Source organism: Hypomesus nipponensis, chromosome 19, assembly GCF_054491055.1.
Source record: "Hypomesus nipponensis isolate SF chromosome 19, ASM5449105v1, whole genome shotgun sequence".
Classification (NCBI taxonomy): Eukaryota; Metazoa; Chordata; class Actinopteri; order Osmeriformes; family Osmeridae; genus Hypomesus; species Hypomesus nipponensis.
In genome coordinates, this window is record NC_140379.1 from 1,195,001 (window position 1) to 1,206,715 (window position 11,715).

General features: G+C 46.3%; 1 protein-coding gene across 1 annotated transcript in view; it reads right to left on the reverse strand.

Annotated features, from left to right (window-relative positions):
• The window catches only part of mpped2a (metallophosphoesterase domain containing 2a), a 42,028-nt gene extending 37,282 nt beyond the window's left edge, over positions 1–4,746 (reverse strand). The window contains exons 1-2 of the mRNA XM_084682383.1: positions 4,612–4,746; positions 2,151–2,391 (exon numbers count right to left, since the gene is read on the reverse strand). Coding sequence (XP_084538509.1) covers positions 2,151–2,263 — 113 coding nt within the window. The 5' untranslated portion in view covers positions 2,264–2,391; positions 4,612–4,746. The remainder of the gene's footprint in view (positions 1–2,150; positions 2,392–4,611) is intronic.
• Positions 4,747–11,715: the final 6,969 nt, after the last annotated feature.

Consider the following 11,715-nt stretch of genomic DNA (forward strand, 5'->3'; position numbering starts at 1 on the left):
TGAGATGGAGAGACAGAGAGTGTGTGTGTGTTTTCATTTGTGGGTCACAGCCTGGTCCCTTCTCCTCCACAGCAGAGATGCTGCAACACTCAGAGCCACAAGAATCTAAATAGCGGCTGTGAAGAGCCTCCAGCTCGTGCAGGGCGATAGGGGAGAAGCATTAGCGGATACCCGACCTGAGACCCCCTCCACGTCTCTCCTGGTTCTGGGGAAAAGGCACCTTTATTTATGTGTAAACAGAGTGGATGCCGACGAGCCGCTAGGCCCGGGTCAATCTGATCATTATCTCCCAAATCTAAACAAGCTCTACTTTCCCAGAACATGGCGTGGATTCTATAAGCACTCGTACTCCAACGTGGTGGGGGAGGGGGGTAATGCAGTGGCTGTGAGTGTGTGTGTGTGTGTGTGTATGGTGTGTGAGTGAGAAGTGTTTGTGTGTGTGTGTGTGTGTGTGTCTTTGTGTGTGTCAGTATTGTGTAAGTAGTGTGTGAGTAGTGGGTGTGTGAGTGTGTGTGAGGGTGTGTGTGTGTGTGAGTGGATGTGTTGAAAGAATGAAAGACTGAAACAGTGAAGGCTCTGTGAGTCCAGGAAACAGACTAATGTATTTATCTAAACACATCTTTGCTCTCAGGGTCCGAAGCTTCAAACACAAGCGGTCATCAGAGGAATACATCTCCTTAAATCCCTAAAGCTGCAGAAACATTTAATAATTCAGCACTGTATCCCAAACTTTTTTTCAAGTTTGAGAACTGTTCTTTTTTTATTATTTATGTTTTATCACCTCAAGTACCAAAAAATATATCATGATATTCAAACCTGGTTCAGATTCAGTATCAACAAGTTAGCTACTGGAGCAGAGACCTATGAATCGATCGCTTACTGCAGCTCAACATGGCGGTGAACATGTTTAAACATTTGGGCCACCGTGAACGCAAATCACTCACCCATGGGACTACACTGCGTGTGCCTGGGTCCTGATCTACACTCCAGGTAATGCTCAACTTCATACACTGTGGTTCTCAAGATAATCAATTCACAGACAAACAGAGAGAGATTCCTGCCTTCATGGTTAGAAGTCAGGGTTTTAAAAGGAACATCACAAAATATAAATGTATATTGTTCCTCCTGTATTGCTATTTATATATATAGATTGTTTTGGTGGGAGCTGCAGAGATATGGAGATATCGGCAGTACAGATATCTGCCTTCTCTTAATGTGAATATGATGAGCTATATGGCTCTCTGCTTGTAGTGTTGGTGTCCCTAAACATCTATTCCACAACTCTGTCTCTTTCCAGAAATCATAACCAGGTCACTCAAGAAAATCCACAGTGCTTGTTGTGAGCAGATTAATGTAGGAACTATTTTCTGTCTACCGAACTAAACCCGGCCACCGTATCACCGCGCAGGAGGATCAACATGAAACATCCATCTAAGATGAGCGATCTGGACCCACAGAGCTCTGCAGACACAGAGCTCTGCAGACACAGAGCTCTGCAGACACAGAGCTCTGCAGACACAGAGCTCTGCAGACCACACGCCTCCTCTGCACTCACACATTTGGGTTTTGTCAAAAATATATAAAAAAATACATGTTTCTCTGAGGCTTTTCCTTCCTTTGATTCATCGTGGATCATTAATACACAACTATTTCTGAGGAGAACGAACCACTGTTAGATCTGGGACTGCTGCAAGGAGGGCAGGGAGGGAAGGATGGAGGAAAGGAGGCAGGAAAGGAGGCAGGAAAGGAGGCAGGAAAGGAGGCCGGAAAGGAGGAATACGTTTCAAGCATTTGACCACAGACTTTGATTTACAGCTTGTCATCTCCTGTCAGCATGAAGATAGATGGATAGATAGATAGATAGATGGATGGATGGATGGATGGATAGAACACCGGTGTTGCATCTCTCATCTCTCGCTGGCTCACCCAGGGTGACCCCAACAATGCAGCGCCCACATCATCAGCTACCCCACGACAGACACCCTGCCCCCAGGCCCCCCTGCCCCCAGGGCCCCCTGCCCCCAGGGCCCCCTGCCCCCCAGGGCGCCCCCACCTGTCCTCACAACTCTCCTGCACGGCCCTGCTAACTGATCCCCCGGACACACACTGGACAGAGGTGTGCGTGTGTGTGTGTGTGTGTGTGTACTCACATGTGCACGTGTGGCGGCTGGAACCTGCTCTGGTTGATGTTGTAGTGTGTAAAGGCCTGAGTGGGGTTGGAGCTGTACTCGTCCACCGTGATGGTAACTTTGCCGTGAGCCATCTCCGCCCCTCGGACATCAGACAGGGCTAGTGTGCACGCAGAGAGACCCGGCCCCTGCTCATCCTTCAGTACCGCACAGCAGAACCACACCTGCAGGTCGACCGCTCTGGACCAGGACCGCTCGAAGTCTGGAGTCAGAGGAGGGGAGGGGTTAGGGAGGAGGAGCAGGGGGAGCAGGGCACGGGGAACAGGGCAGGGCAGGGGGCGCAGGGCAGGGCAGGGTAGGACAGCAGGTGGATCTGAGGAAAATTGGGGATGGTGCATGTGGTACAGCAGGAGACCAAGGAGTAGATTTGTTTTATATATCTTAAATAACACAGGTAAACCCAAGCAAGGTTCTATATATTCTGTGGGAAGGTCCATCTCTTTATTAAGATATTATGTATTAGAATATATATATATATATATATATATATTGTATATATACTTTTATATTGTTAAACATATGCTTAATCATCAGCCTGAAATACATTTGTAACCATTATTTTGTGGAATGTTAAAATTACACCTTTTTCACAATCAAACAGAATTATGAATTTCATAGAAATACGACAAAATTGTTTTTTCAAATGTCCAATACATAACCAGTCATTCCTGCAAAAAGTGATTGAATTCCGTGTGTTGCATTTTGGAGGTCGAGGGTCTGATTTCTTCAAATGCATTTGTGCTCTATGTGAAGCATAATCCCCGTTAGGCTATGATTCATAGTTTAGACATAATTACGGACAACATGTAGTCTACAAATAAATTAATACATAATACAAAATCCAAATCGAGATGAAATAGGATTGAAAGTAAAGATTAACCAACTTAACGATTCTAATATATGGTCCCTGCTCTACGTAAAGAATCCAGCCTTTTAAAACAGGTTAGGACCTCACGGCCTTCGTCAGGATGTTAACAGTGAAACGCAGTAACAGGCTCAAAAAAGCTGTGTACAGCTAAAACAGCTCTTCATTCAACACAGTTGCAAATTCAAAGGATTGACAAAATAGGTTATTTTACTGACATAAGGTTATTTAGAAATTACCCAACAATGTCCTCTGCAATGAGAAAATAAAAGGTTATTAGCTATATAAAATAACTAATGAAAGGATAGTTTACCGGAGAGGGAAAAAACCCCAAAGAGGAAGGCGATTTGGCGTGCTGGTAACAGCTTGGTCACCGGTTCTGCGGTTGTACCTCCCTCGACCCTGCTCCCTCTCTTGTCTCAAGTTCCTGATTGATTGTAGTAAGTAACCACTGTGGGTTTGATATCGCACCTGCAAGCTTTTTATACGAGACCTCGTGCATGCTGTCACGCTGATGCAAGGGCCACATCCCCCTATTTTACACGTCCATCACTCACGGAGAAATCAGAACAACGGCGAGTTCAAGCGGGGTTTGTTTTAAGACTATCAACTCGAAACATTGTACGAGCGGATGATTGGCAATGGAACAACGTTTTCAGGTAAACATCACCTGAAGAAATTATAAACATTGTAGCAACTCGTAGGCTACGGTTATCCAGGATTCCAAGAGTTCATGCCCTAACGGTTCCCTATGGCGACTCCCTCTGCGGTGCTGCACAACTTAGGCCTTGGACACACAAGAAATTGTACTGCTCAGACGGCTTATCAGTCGAATAATGGGCTCCAGGCAATACACTATTATTTTCTTTGTATTCTACATTGCCACTTGTCAAGTTTACTCGCCTCTCTTTGAAGCACTCAGTTGACAAATAAATATGTTGGAGCAAACAGAGAGAAGTGTGGTTGAATTAACTACCAATATGTATATTCTGTAATATCCTATTGCACTTACAGTACCTCGGCATAGCCTATGGCTTGCTGCAACCACCAGCTACAGTAGCATAGCTTGCTAAAACCTGCTATGCATTTAAAAATTCACGCTTAAGCTTCGTTTAATGGTTTTCCAATAGCTTGCGCACCGAGTCTGGCCGCATCTTTATTCTATTACAAGCTTGCTCGCTTGTAACTTCAAGACAAAAAACAAAATTTGACATATAAATGCACTCTGACAAAAAAATATTGCTGGCTTGTGCCCGTATGGAGAGAAGGGGAGAGAACGTTGACCCTCATCATACCACGCATTACGATCTACGCGCCGATTTCTATAACGTTGCCGTTTTCAATAACACACAAAAGGTCTATGAAGGCATGAACTCTGCTTGTGGCTCGAGGTATGCAGAGCGGGGGTGATCGGTGTCAGCGATCCGCCGCACTAACCTCTTGCTCTCCCTTGTAAATGACAAGGCACCTCTAACCTACGGCATTGTGTCATGTTATTTTTTTTCCTTCCATGCCTGCGATTTTCAAAGCTGTACAAAAAGGTGAATCTGTATCTACCTTCGTTCTGGCCGGTTCGCGTCCCGGGGTTGCCCTCTAAGCTGTCAAAGAACGTGGATCCATGCAGGAGAATGCAGATTTCAGCGGCCGGCGGGGGTTGCAGTCTGAGCGGACAGGGCAGAACCTTCGACCCGAGGGGACCTCGGCTGGCTCGTGCGGAAACGAGACAGGCGGAGGGGGAGAGGGAGCGAGGGAGAGAGAGAGAGCAGCCTCGATCTGACAGCGCCGGAGAGCGGTGTAGTGAGATGGGACAGCCACTGGGGTCAGAGAGCAGAGAGAGCAGAGCACAGCCCCCCGTGCGCGTTCACGGAGTCTCTGCCGTGTTACGCGCAGACGCACGCTTTCGTTCGGAATACGCGTTCTCGTGTCGCTGTCCATCCTTCTGTTGCACAACGCATTGGTGCTGTCGAATCGTAGCATTCACGCTTTTCACAGACACAGAGGCAATGTTCGACGTTTTTTTTTATATATATTTTTAAATTTTATTTTTTAAATTTAAGACAGTTTTTGTTTCATAACAGGAACAGCAGAGATACGCAAATGTTTCCAAGTGTTGCACATCTCTGCTGTTCCGGGGAAAGAGTTGTCAAATATGTGAGCTATTGATTTCATTCACTGAAACCATGAGCTAGAACTCGATAGTGTGGTCCCAGCGCTGTGAACTGCATATTCCTTATCGTTTGTCCACGCTGCAACAAGTCAGGAAGATGTCACTAAAACAATTACCTCTCAAATGTAGCAGTGACATGTGTTTGCTTATTAAATCAGAATACCGTGCATTGATTTCGGATTGGGAGACTTTCCCCGCAGACGTGCATATGGGGGATTCAAACCTGCGAACCTTTTTATCTGCAGTCAAATAATGTATAGAGAGAGAGTTATAGCCTATCCATACACACCAAAAGCTATACTTGTTGAATATTAATACAGGCTATAATCTGTACAATACAATGTTATTGAGGCAATGGATAAGTAGGCCTAATTAATGTTGAAATTAGGCTGCTGTTCTTGACCAGCAGGTTGAGTGCTAAACTGCTAGGTGACAGATCAGGGTCAGAGAGAACACAGTGAACATATATTCAGTAGAAAATAAGTAAAGGCAATTAAGGAGCAAGATGTGAGAAATCAGCTGTTCTGCCTGCCTCTACTGCCGTGACTCTAATGCCCTGTCTCTACTGCCCTGACTCTACTGCCCTGTCTCTACTGCCCTGACTCTACTGCCCTGTCTCTACTGCCCTGACTCTACTGCCCTGTCTCTACTGCCCTGACTCTACTGCCCTGACTTTACTGCCCTGACTCTACTGCCCTGTCTCTACTGCCCTGACTCTACTGCCCTGACTCTACTGCCCTGACTCTACTGCCCTGTCTCTACTGCCCTGACTCTACTGCCCTGACTCTACTGCCCTGTCTCTACTGCCCTGACTCTACTGCCCTGACTCTACTGCCCTGTCTCTACTGCCCTGACTCTACTGCCCTGACTCTACTGCCCTGACTCTACTGCCCTGTCTCTACTGCCCTGTCTCTACTGCCCTGACTCTACTGCCCTGACTCTACTGCCCTGTCTCTACTGCCCTGTCTCTACTGCCCTGACTCTACTGCCCTGTCTCTACTGCCCTGACTCTACTGCCCTGACTCTACTGCCCTGTCTCTACTGCCCTGACTCTACTGCCCTGACTCTACTGCCCTGACTCTTCAGTGTCTGTACACTCATGTTCAGGTCCTAATAAGTCAGGAAGTAGATGTGTCAGCCAGCTGCTAGTTTTAGTGAGAAGACTGGTTTGTTAGTGAGAGGACTGGTTTGTTAGTGAGAGGACTGGTTTACTGAGAGGACTGGTTTGTTAGTGAGAGGACTGGTTTGTTAGTGAGAGGACTGGTTTACTGAGAGGACTGGTTTGTTAGTGAGAGGACTGGTTTGTTAGTGAGAGGACTGGTTTGTTAGTGAGAGGACTGGTTTACTGAGAGGACTGGTTTGTTAGTGAGAGGACTGGTTTGTTAGTGAGAGGACTGGTTTACTGAGAGGACTGGTTTGTTAGTGAGAGGACTGGTTTGTTAGTGAGAGGACTGGTTTACTGAGAGGACTGTGATGAAGGGGATTATGATGAAGTCATGGTTTTGTTTAGTGAGAGGATGATGATGAGAGGATGATCCAATTAAAATCATCAGTTTCAGGGGGGCAGGGGGGGGGTTTGGAACGAAGCCGTGAAAATCATCTGTGTTTAGAGCCGGTCTGGTCCAACACCTGTCCCAGATCCTTCTCACCACGGCCTAGACCGTGAAAACCATCGCCGACAAACCAATCTTATTATTCATATTACAATTCAACAACAATTTAAATCAAAACAAAAACACATAAGCGCTGACCCCTGGTCGCTGTAACCCGTTTCAAATCAGATTTCGAGGGTTGGGGGGGTAGAAGTTGGAGGTGGAGAAAGAACAAAATGGCGTGTGATATTGTGTACCGCTTAAACACATCTCACAATCCCAGCCGGTGTCATATCTACATTTTCTCCCCGATGGTGGAAGTGGCTTTTTCTAATTTTACTGACATGCTTCAATTTCCTCCATCCGTACCCCCCCCCCTACCCCCAACCCATCCTCCCCATCCTCACAACAGCCTGCTAGTCATTTCCATTTGACTTCTTCTCTTATCTCCGCAGAAAAGGCATTTCCATCGACTAGCCGGCGGTGTTAATGCGAAAGTGGGGGTTTAAATTTTATACGGGAGGCCACATTTAAACATTTGACCGGCGTTTGTTCCCCTGACTGCATATAAAAAACCTGATGATAGATAGGGGTCCAAATGTCAGCTAAGAAATGGCTTTTGCCACCAATGTTTTATTCAGCTCCACCTCAGACCGATCACATTTATACAATAGAAAATGTAAATGTTATGCAGAGTGTTAAAAAAGCCACTATATATTTTATGACCCTTCCATAAAAGAGGCCAAAATGACTTTCCATCTAAATAGGGCAGGAACTGAACATGTATTTAATAAGAAAGGGAAATAGCAGTTTGTGCTAGAGAGAGAGAGAGAGAGAGAGAGAGAGAGAGAGAGAGAGAGAGAGAGAGAGAGAGGAAAGGGAGATGGACAGAAAGAGATGGAGAGACAGAGAGAGGGATATACATTGAGAGAGAGAGGAAAGGAGAGAGGGATTCATATTGAGAAACAGAGAGAGAGAGGGGGGAATGAGAGACACAGGGAGAGAGAACAAGTGACAAATAAAATTGAGAGAGAGAAGGAGAGGGATATGAACTGAGAGTGCAGGAGTGAAAGAGGATTAAGAGAGTGAGAGAGAAGGAGGAGAGGGATATGAACTGACAGTGCAGGAGTGATAGAGGGTTAGGAAAGAGAGAGAAGGAAGGAGAGAAAGAGGGATTGAGAGAGAGAGCTCCTTCCCAGGGTTGTGGGGGATATTCACTTAACCTGGTCGCTACGGCGTCTCTGCTGTTTCCAACAAGGGACAAGATTTATCTGCAGCGCTGCCTGTCATCTCTGCACCACTGATAAATAAAACTGACCAGGCAGCCACACAGCCAGGGCTTTACATGGTGATACCAGGACTTTACATGGTGATACCAGGGCTTTACATAGTGATACCAGGGCTTTACATGGTGATACCAGGACTTTACATTGTGATACCAGGGCTTTACATGGTGATACCAGGACTTTACATTGTGATACCAGGGCTTTACATGGTGATACCAGGGCTTTACATGGTGATACCAGGGCTTTACATGGTGAAAACAGGACTTTACATGGTGATACCAGGATTTTACATGGTGATACCAGGGCTTTACATGGTGATACCAGGACTTTACATGGTGATACCAGGACTTTACATGATGATACCAGGACTTTACATGGTGATACCAGGGCATTACATGGTGATACCAGGACTTTACATGGTGATACCAGGGCTTTACATGGTGATACCAGGACTTTATATGGTGATACCAGGACTTTACATGGTGATACCAGGACTTTACATGGTGATACCAGGACTTTACATGGTGATACCAGGGCTGTACATGGTGATACCAGGGCTAACTTGATGATACCAGGGCTTTACCTGGTGATACCAGGCAGATTGATGGAGCACGGAAAAGTGGAGGCAGAGTATATGCAGAAAGATGACAAAATCTTTCAGCACACGTTTGTATCCAAAGGGACGTACAGGGTTCAATTTTATCAAAGTTTCTCAGAAGTTGATGTGGTTGAAAAGATAAACTAAAACTGTAGTCTTTTGTTGTGAAGCCAAGGCTGCAGAACTGTTGCTGCAGTACCATGTCATGGTGTTCGTCTACACTCTGCCGTTGAGTCCTCAGTATCTAAAGCTCTACACATTAGCTGCTGAATCTAGTTGTTATACATCTAGGCCCGAAGATATATTGGTAGTTTTGGCTTGGTTCCTTGCACATCTAAAACGTAGACAGTGGAACAGGCAGAGATAAGCAGGTACAAGACAAAAGTAAGAACATCAAATGTGTGCGTGTGTGTGTGCAAGAGAGAAAGATATTGGATGAAGCTAAAGAGAGGGAGAATAAGGGGAGCTGCAATTGGGTGCAAGCATGTGTGTGTGTGTGTGTAATGTGCATAAGTGCGAACTATGTGATTTAATTTCCTTCCCACTCTCCTGCTGTGCCGATAGGCTGTGTGCAGACTTTCTCTCTCTCTGCCATGGGCTAAAGACAGGCCCTAGGAAGACAATATCTCTCTCTCTCTCCTTATTCAGTAGTTTATCTCTCAGTAATATCAACATGTAGAAACAGAGTTATCAGATCAGCCCTGTGAGACATAATCCACACCTTTGGCCAAAGCAGTACTGCATTTATGTGTGTGTGTGTGTGTGTGTATCTGTGTGTGTGTGTCTGCGTGTGAGTCTGTTTGTGTGTGTGTGTATATATGTGTGTGTCTGGAGGTCAGCGAGCAGGAGAGCAGGAGTGTGATCTGCTGGCAGAGTAATGATGAGATGAATACACTTAGATACACAGGTCAACAGGCACTCACTCTCACCCACTCACACACACACTCTCTCACTCACCGTAAACACACTCACCCACACTGGAAGAAGCAGGCAGCAAAGGAATGATACAAATGATAAAAACATTTAATGATGGTAAACGTTCAAATGAGTAAGAACAGATGGTACAGTTGTGTGTCAGGTTGCAGGCTAAGTGTTTGTGTGTGTGAGATGTCATGGTGTGTGTGTATGTATGACACATTTTGTGCTGTCTGTATAGTGTGTCTGTGTTAAGTGTGTGTGTTGTGGTGTGTGGGTTGTGGTGTGTGTGTTGTGGTGTGTGTGTTGTGGTGTGTGTGTTGTCATAGCTACATGAAGGTGAACAGGACTTGTTCAGGCTGCCCAACGATGGGCGGTATGCGGTCACCACAACGACTGGATGTGTGTGGGGGTGTTTGTGCAAGGACCAAGAAATATCTTACTTTCATTCTGTCCTGCTGTCCTTCTGCATACAGCAGTGTGTGTGTGTGTGTGTTTGTGTATGTGAGAGAGATAGAGAGAGAAATAGAGAGAGAGTGTGTTTGTGTGTGTGTGAGAGAGAGAGATGAGAGAGAGAGAGAGAGAGAGAGAGAGAGAGAGAGAGAGAGAGAGAGAGAGAGAGAGTGTGTGTGTGTGTGTGTGTGTGTGTGTGAGAGCCAGGATATATCTGGGTCTCATTGCTAGCTCCCCTGCAGTGACTGCTGATGGGGTTTTCCACTGTGGACGTGCTGAAGGAAAGGGACTATTGATGTCTGCGTGCGTGACACTTGTTGCAATCACCTCAGTTGAGTGTGTGTGTGTGTGTGAGCACCTGTCTGTGAGGGTGTTTATGTGTGCTTGAACAGGTGGACAGGCACTTTGTGTGAAGGAGAGAGCGTGATATAGAAACCAGGAGAGCACTCATCCAGACTCCTGTCCTCCTCCCTCCTCCTCCCATCTCCCTCCTTGTAAAGTAGAGCAGAGTAGAGCAGAGTAGAGCTGTGCAGAGTAGAGCAGACTAGAGCAGAGCAGAGCAGAGTAAAGCTGTGCAGAGCAGAGCAGAGCAGAGTAGAGCTGTGCAGAGCAGAGTAGAGTAGAGCTGTGCAGAGTAGAGCAGAGCAGAGTAAAGCTGTGCAGAGCAGAGTAGAACTGTGCAGAGTAGAGCAGAGTAGAGCAGAGCAGAGTAGAGCAGAGGAAAGCAGGGTAGAGCAGAGCAGAGCAGAGTAAAGTAGAGTAGAGTAGAGCTGTGCAGAGCAGAGCAGAGCAGAGCAGAGTAGAGCAGAGTAGAGCTGTGCAGAGTAGAGCAGAGCAGAGGAGAGGGGAGCAGAGTAGAGCTGTGCGAAGCATAGCAGAGCAGAGTAGAGTAGAGCCTGTTTTGAGTAGAGCAGAGCAGAGCAAAGTAGAGCTGTGCAGAGCAGAGCAGAGTAGAGTAGAGCAGAGCAGAGTAGAGCAGAGTAGAGTAGAGTAGAGTAGAGCAGAGCAGAGCTGTGCAGAGCAGAGTAGAGTAGAGTAGAGCTGAGCCTGTTTTGAGTAGAGCAGAGTAGAGTGGAGCTGTGCAGAGCAGAGCAGAGCAGAGCAGAGTAGAGCAGAGTAGAGCAGAGCTGTGCAGAGTAGAGCTGAGCCTGTTTTGAGTAGAGTTGTGCAGAGTAGAGTAGAGCAGAGCAGAGTAGAGCTGAGCCTGTTTTGAGTAGAGCAGAGTAGAGTGGAGCTGTGCAGAGTAGAGCTGTGCAGAGTAGAGCAGAGTAGAGCGAGTAGAGCAGAGCAGAGCAGAGTACAGCAGAGTAGAGCAGAGTAGAGCGAGTAGAGCAGAGCAGAGTACAGCAAGCAGAGTAGAGTAGAGCTGTGTAGGTCTGCCTGCTGTATGTTTTATCTGCTGTCACTGAGCTTTCAGAACTGCACGCTGCATGCTGCACGCTGCACGCTTCTATCAGTGATTTACTGTCTTATAGCCAACTTGTCACAATGCAGAGTGTGTGTGTTTGTGTGAATGTGTGTGTGTTTGGGAGGGAGTGTAAGTTTGTGTGCGTGTAAGTGTTTGTGTGCATGTTCATGTGTGTGTGTGTCTGTTCATGTGTGTGTGTTTGTGTGTGATCATAAACAAGGATAGAAGTGACTCTCATATAT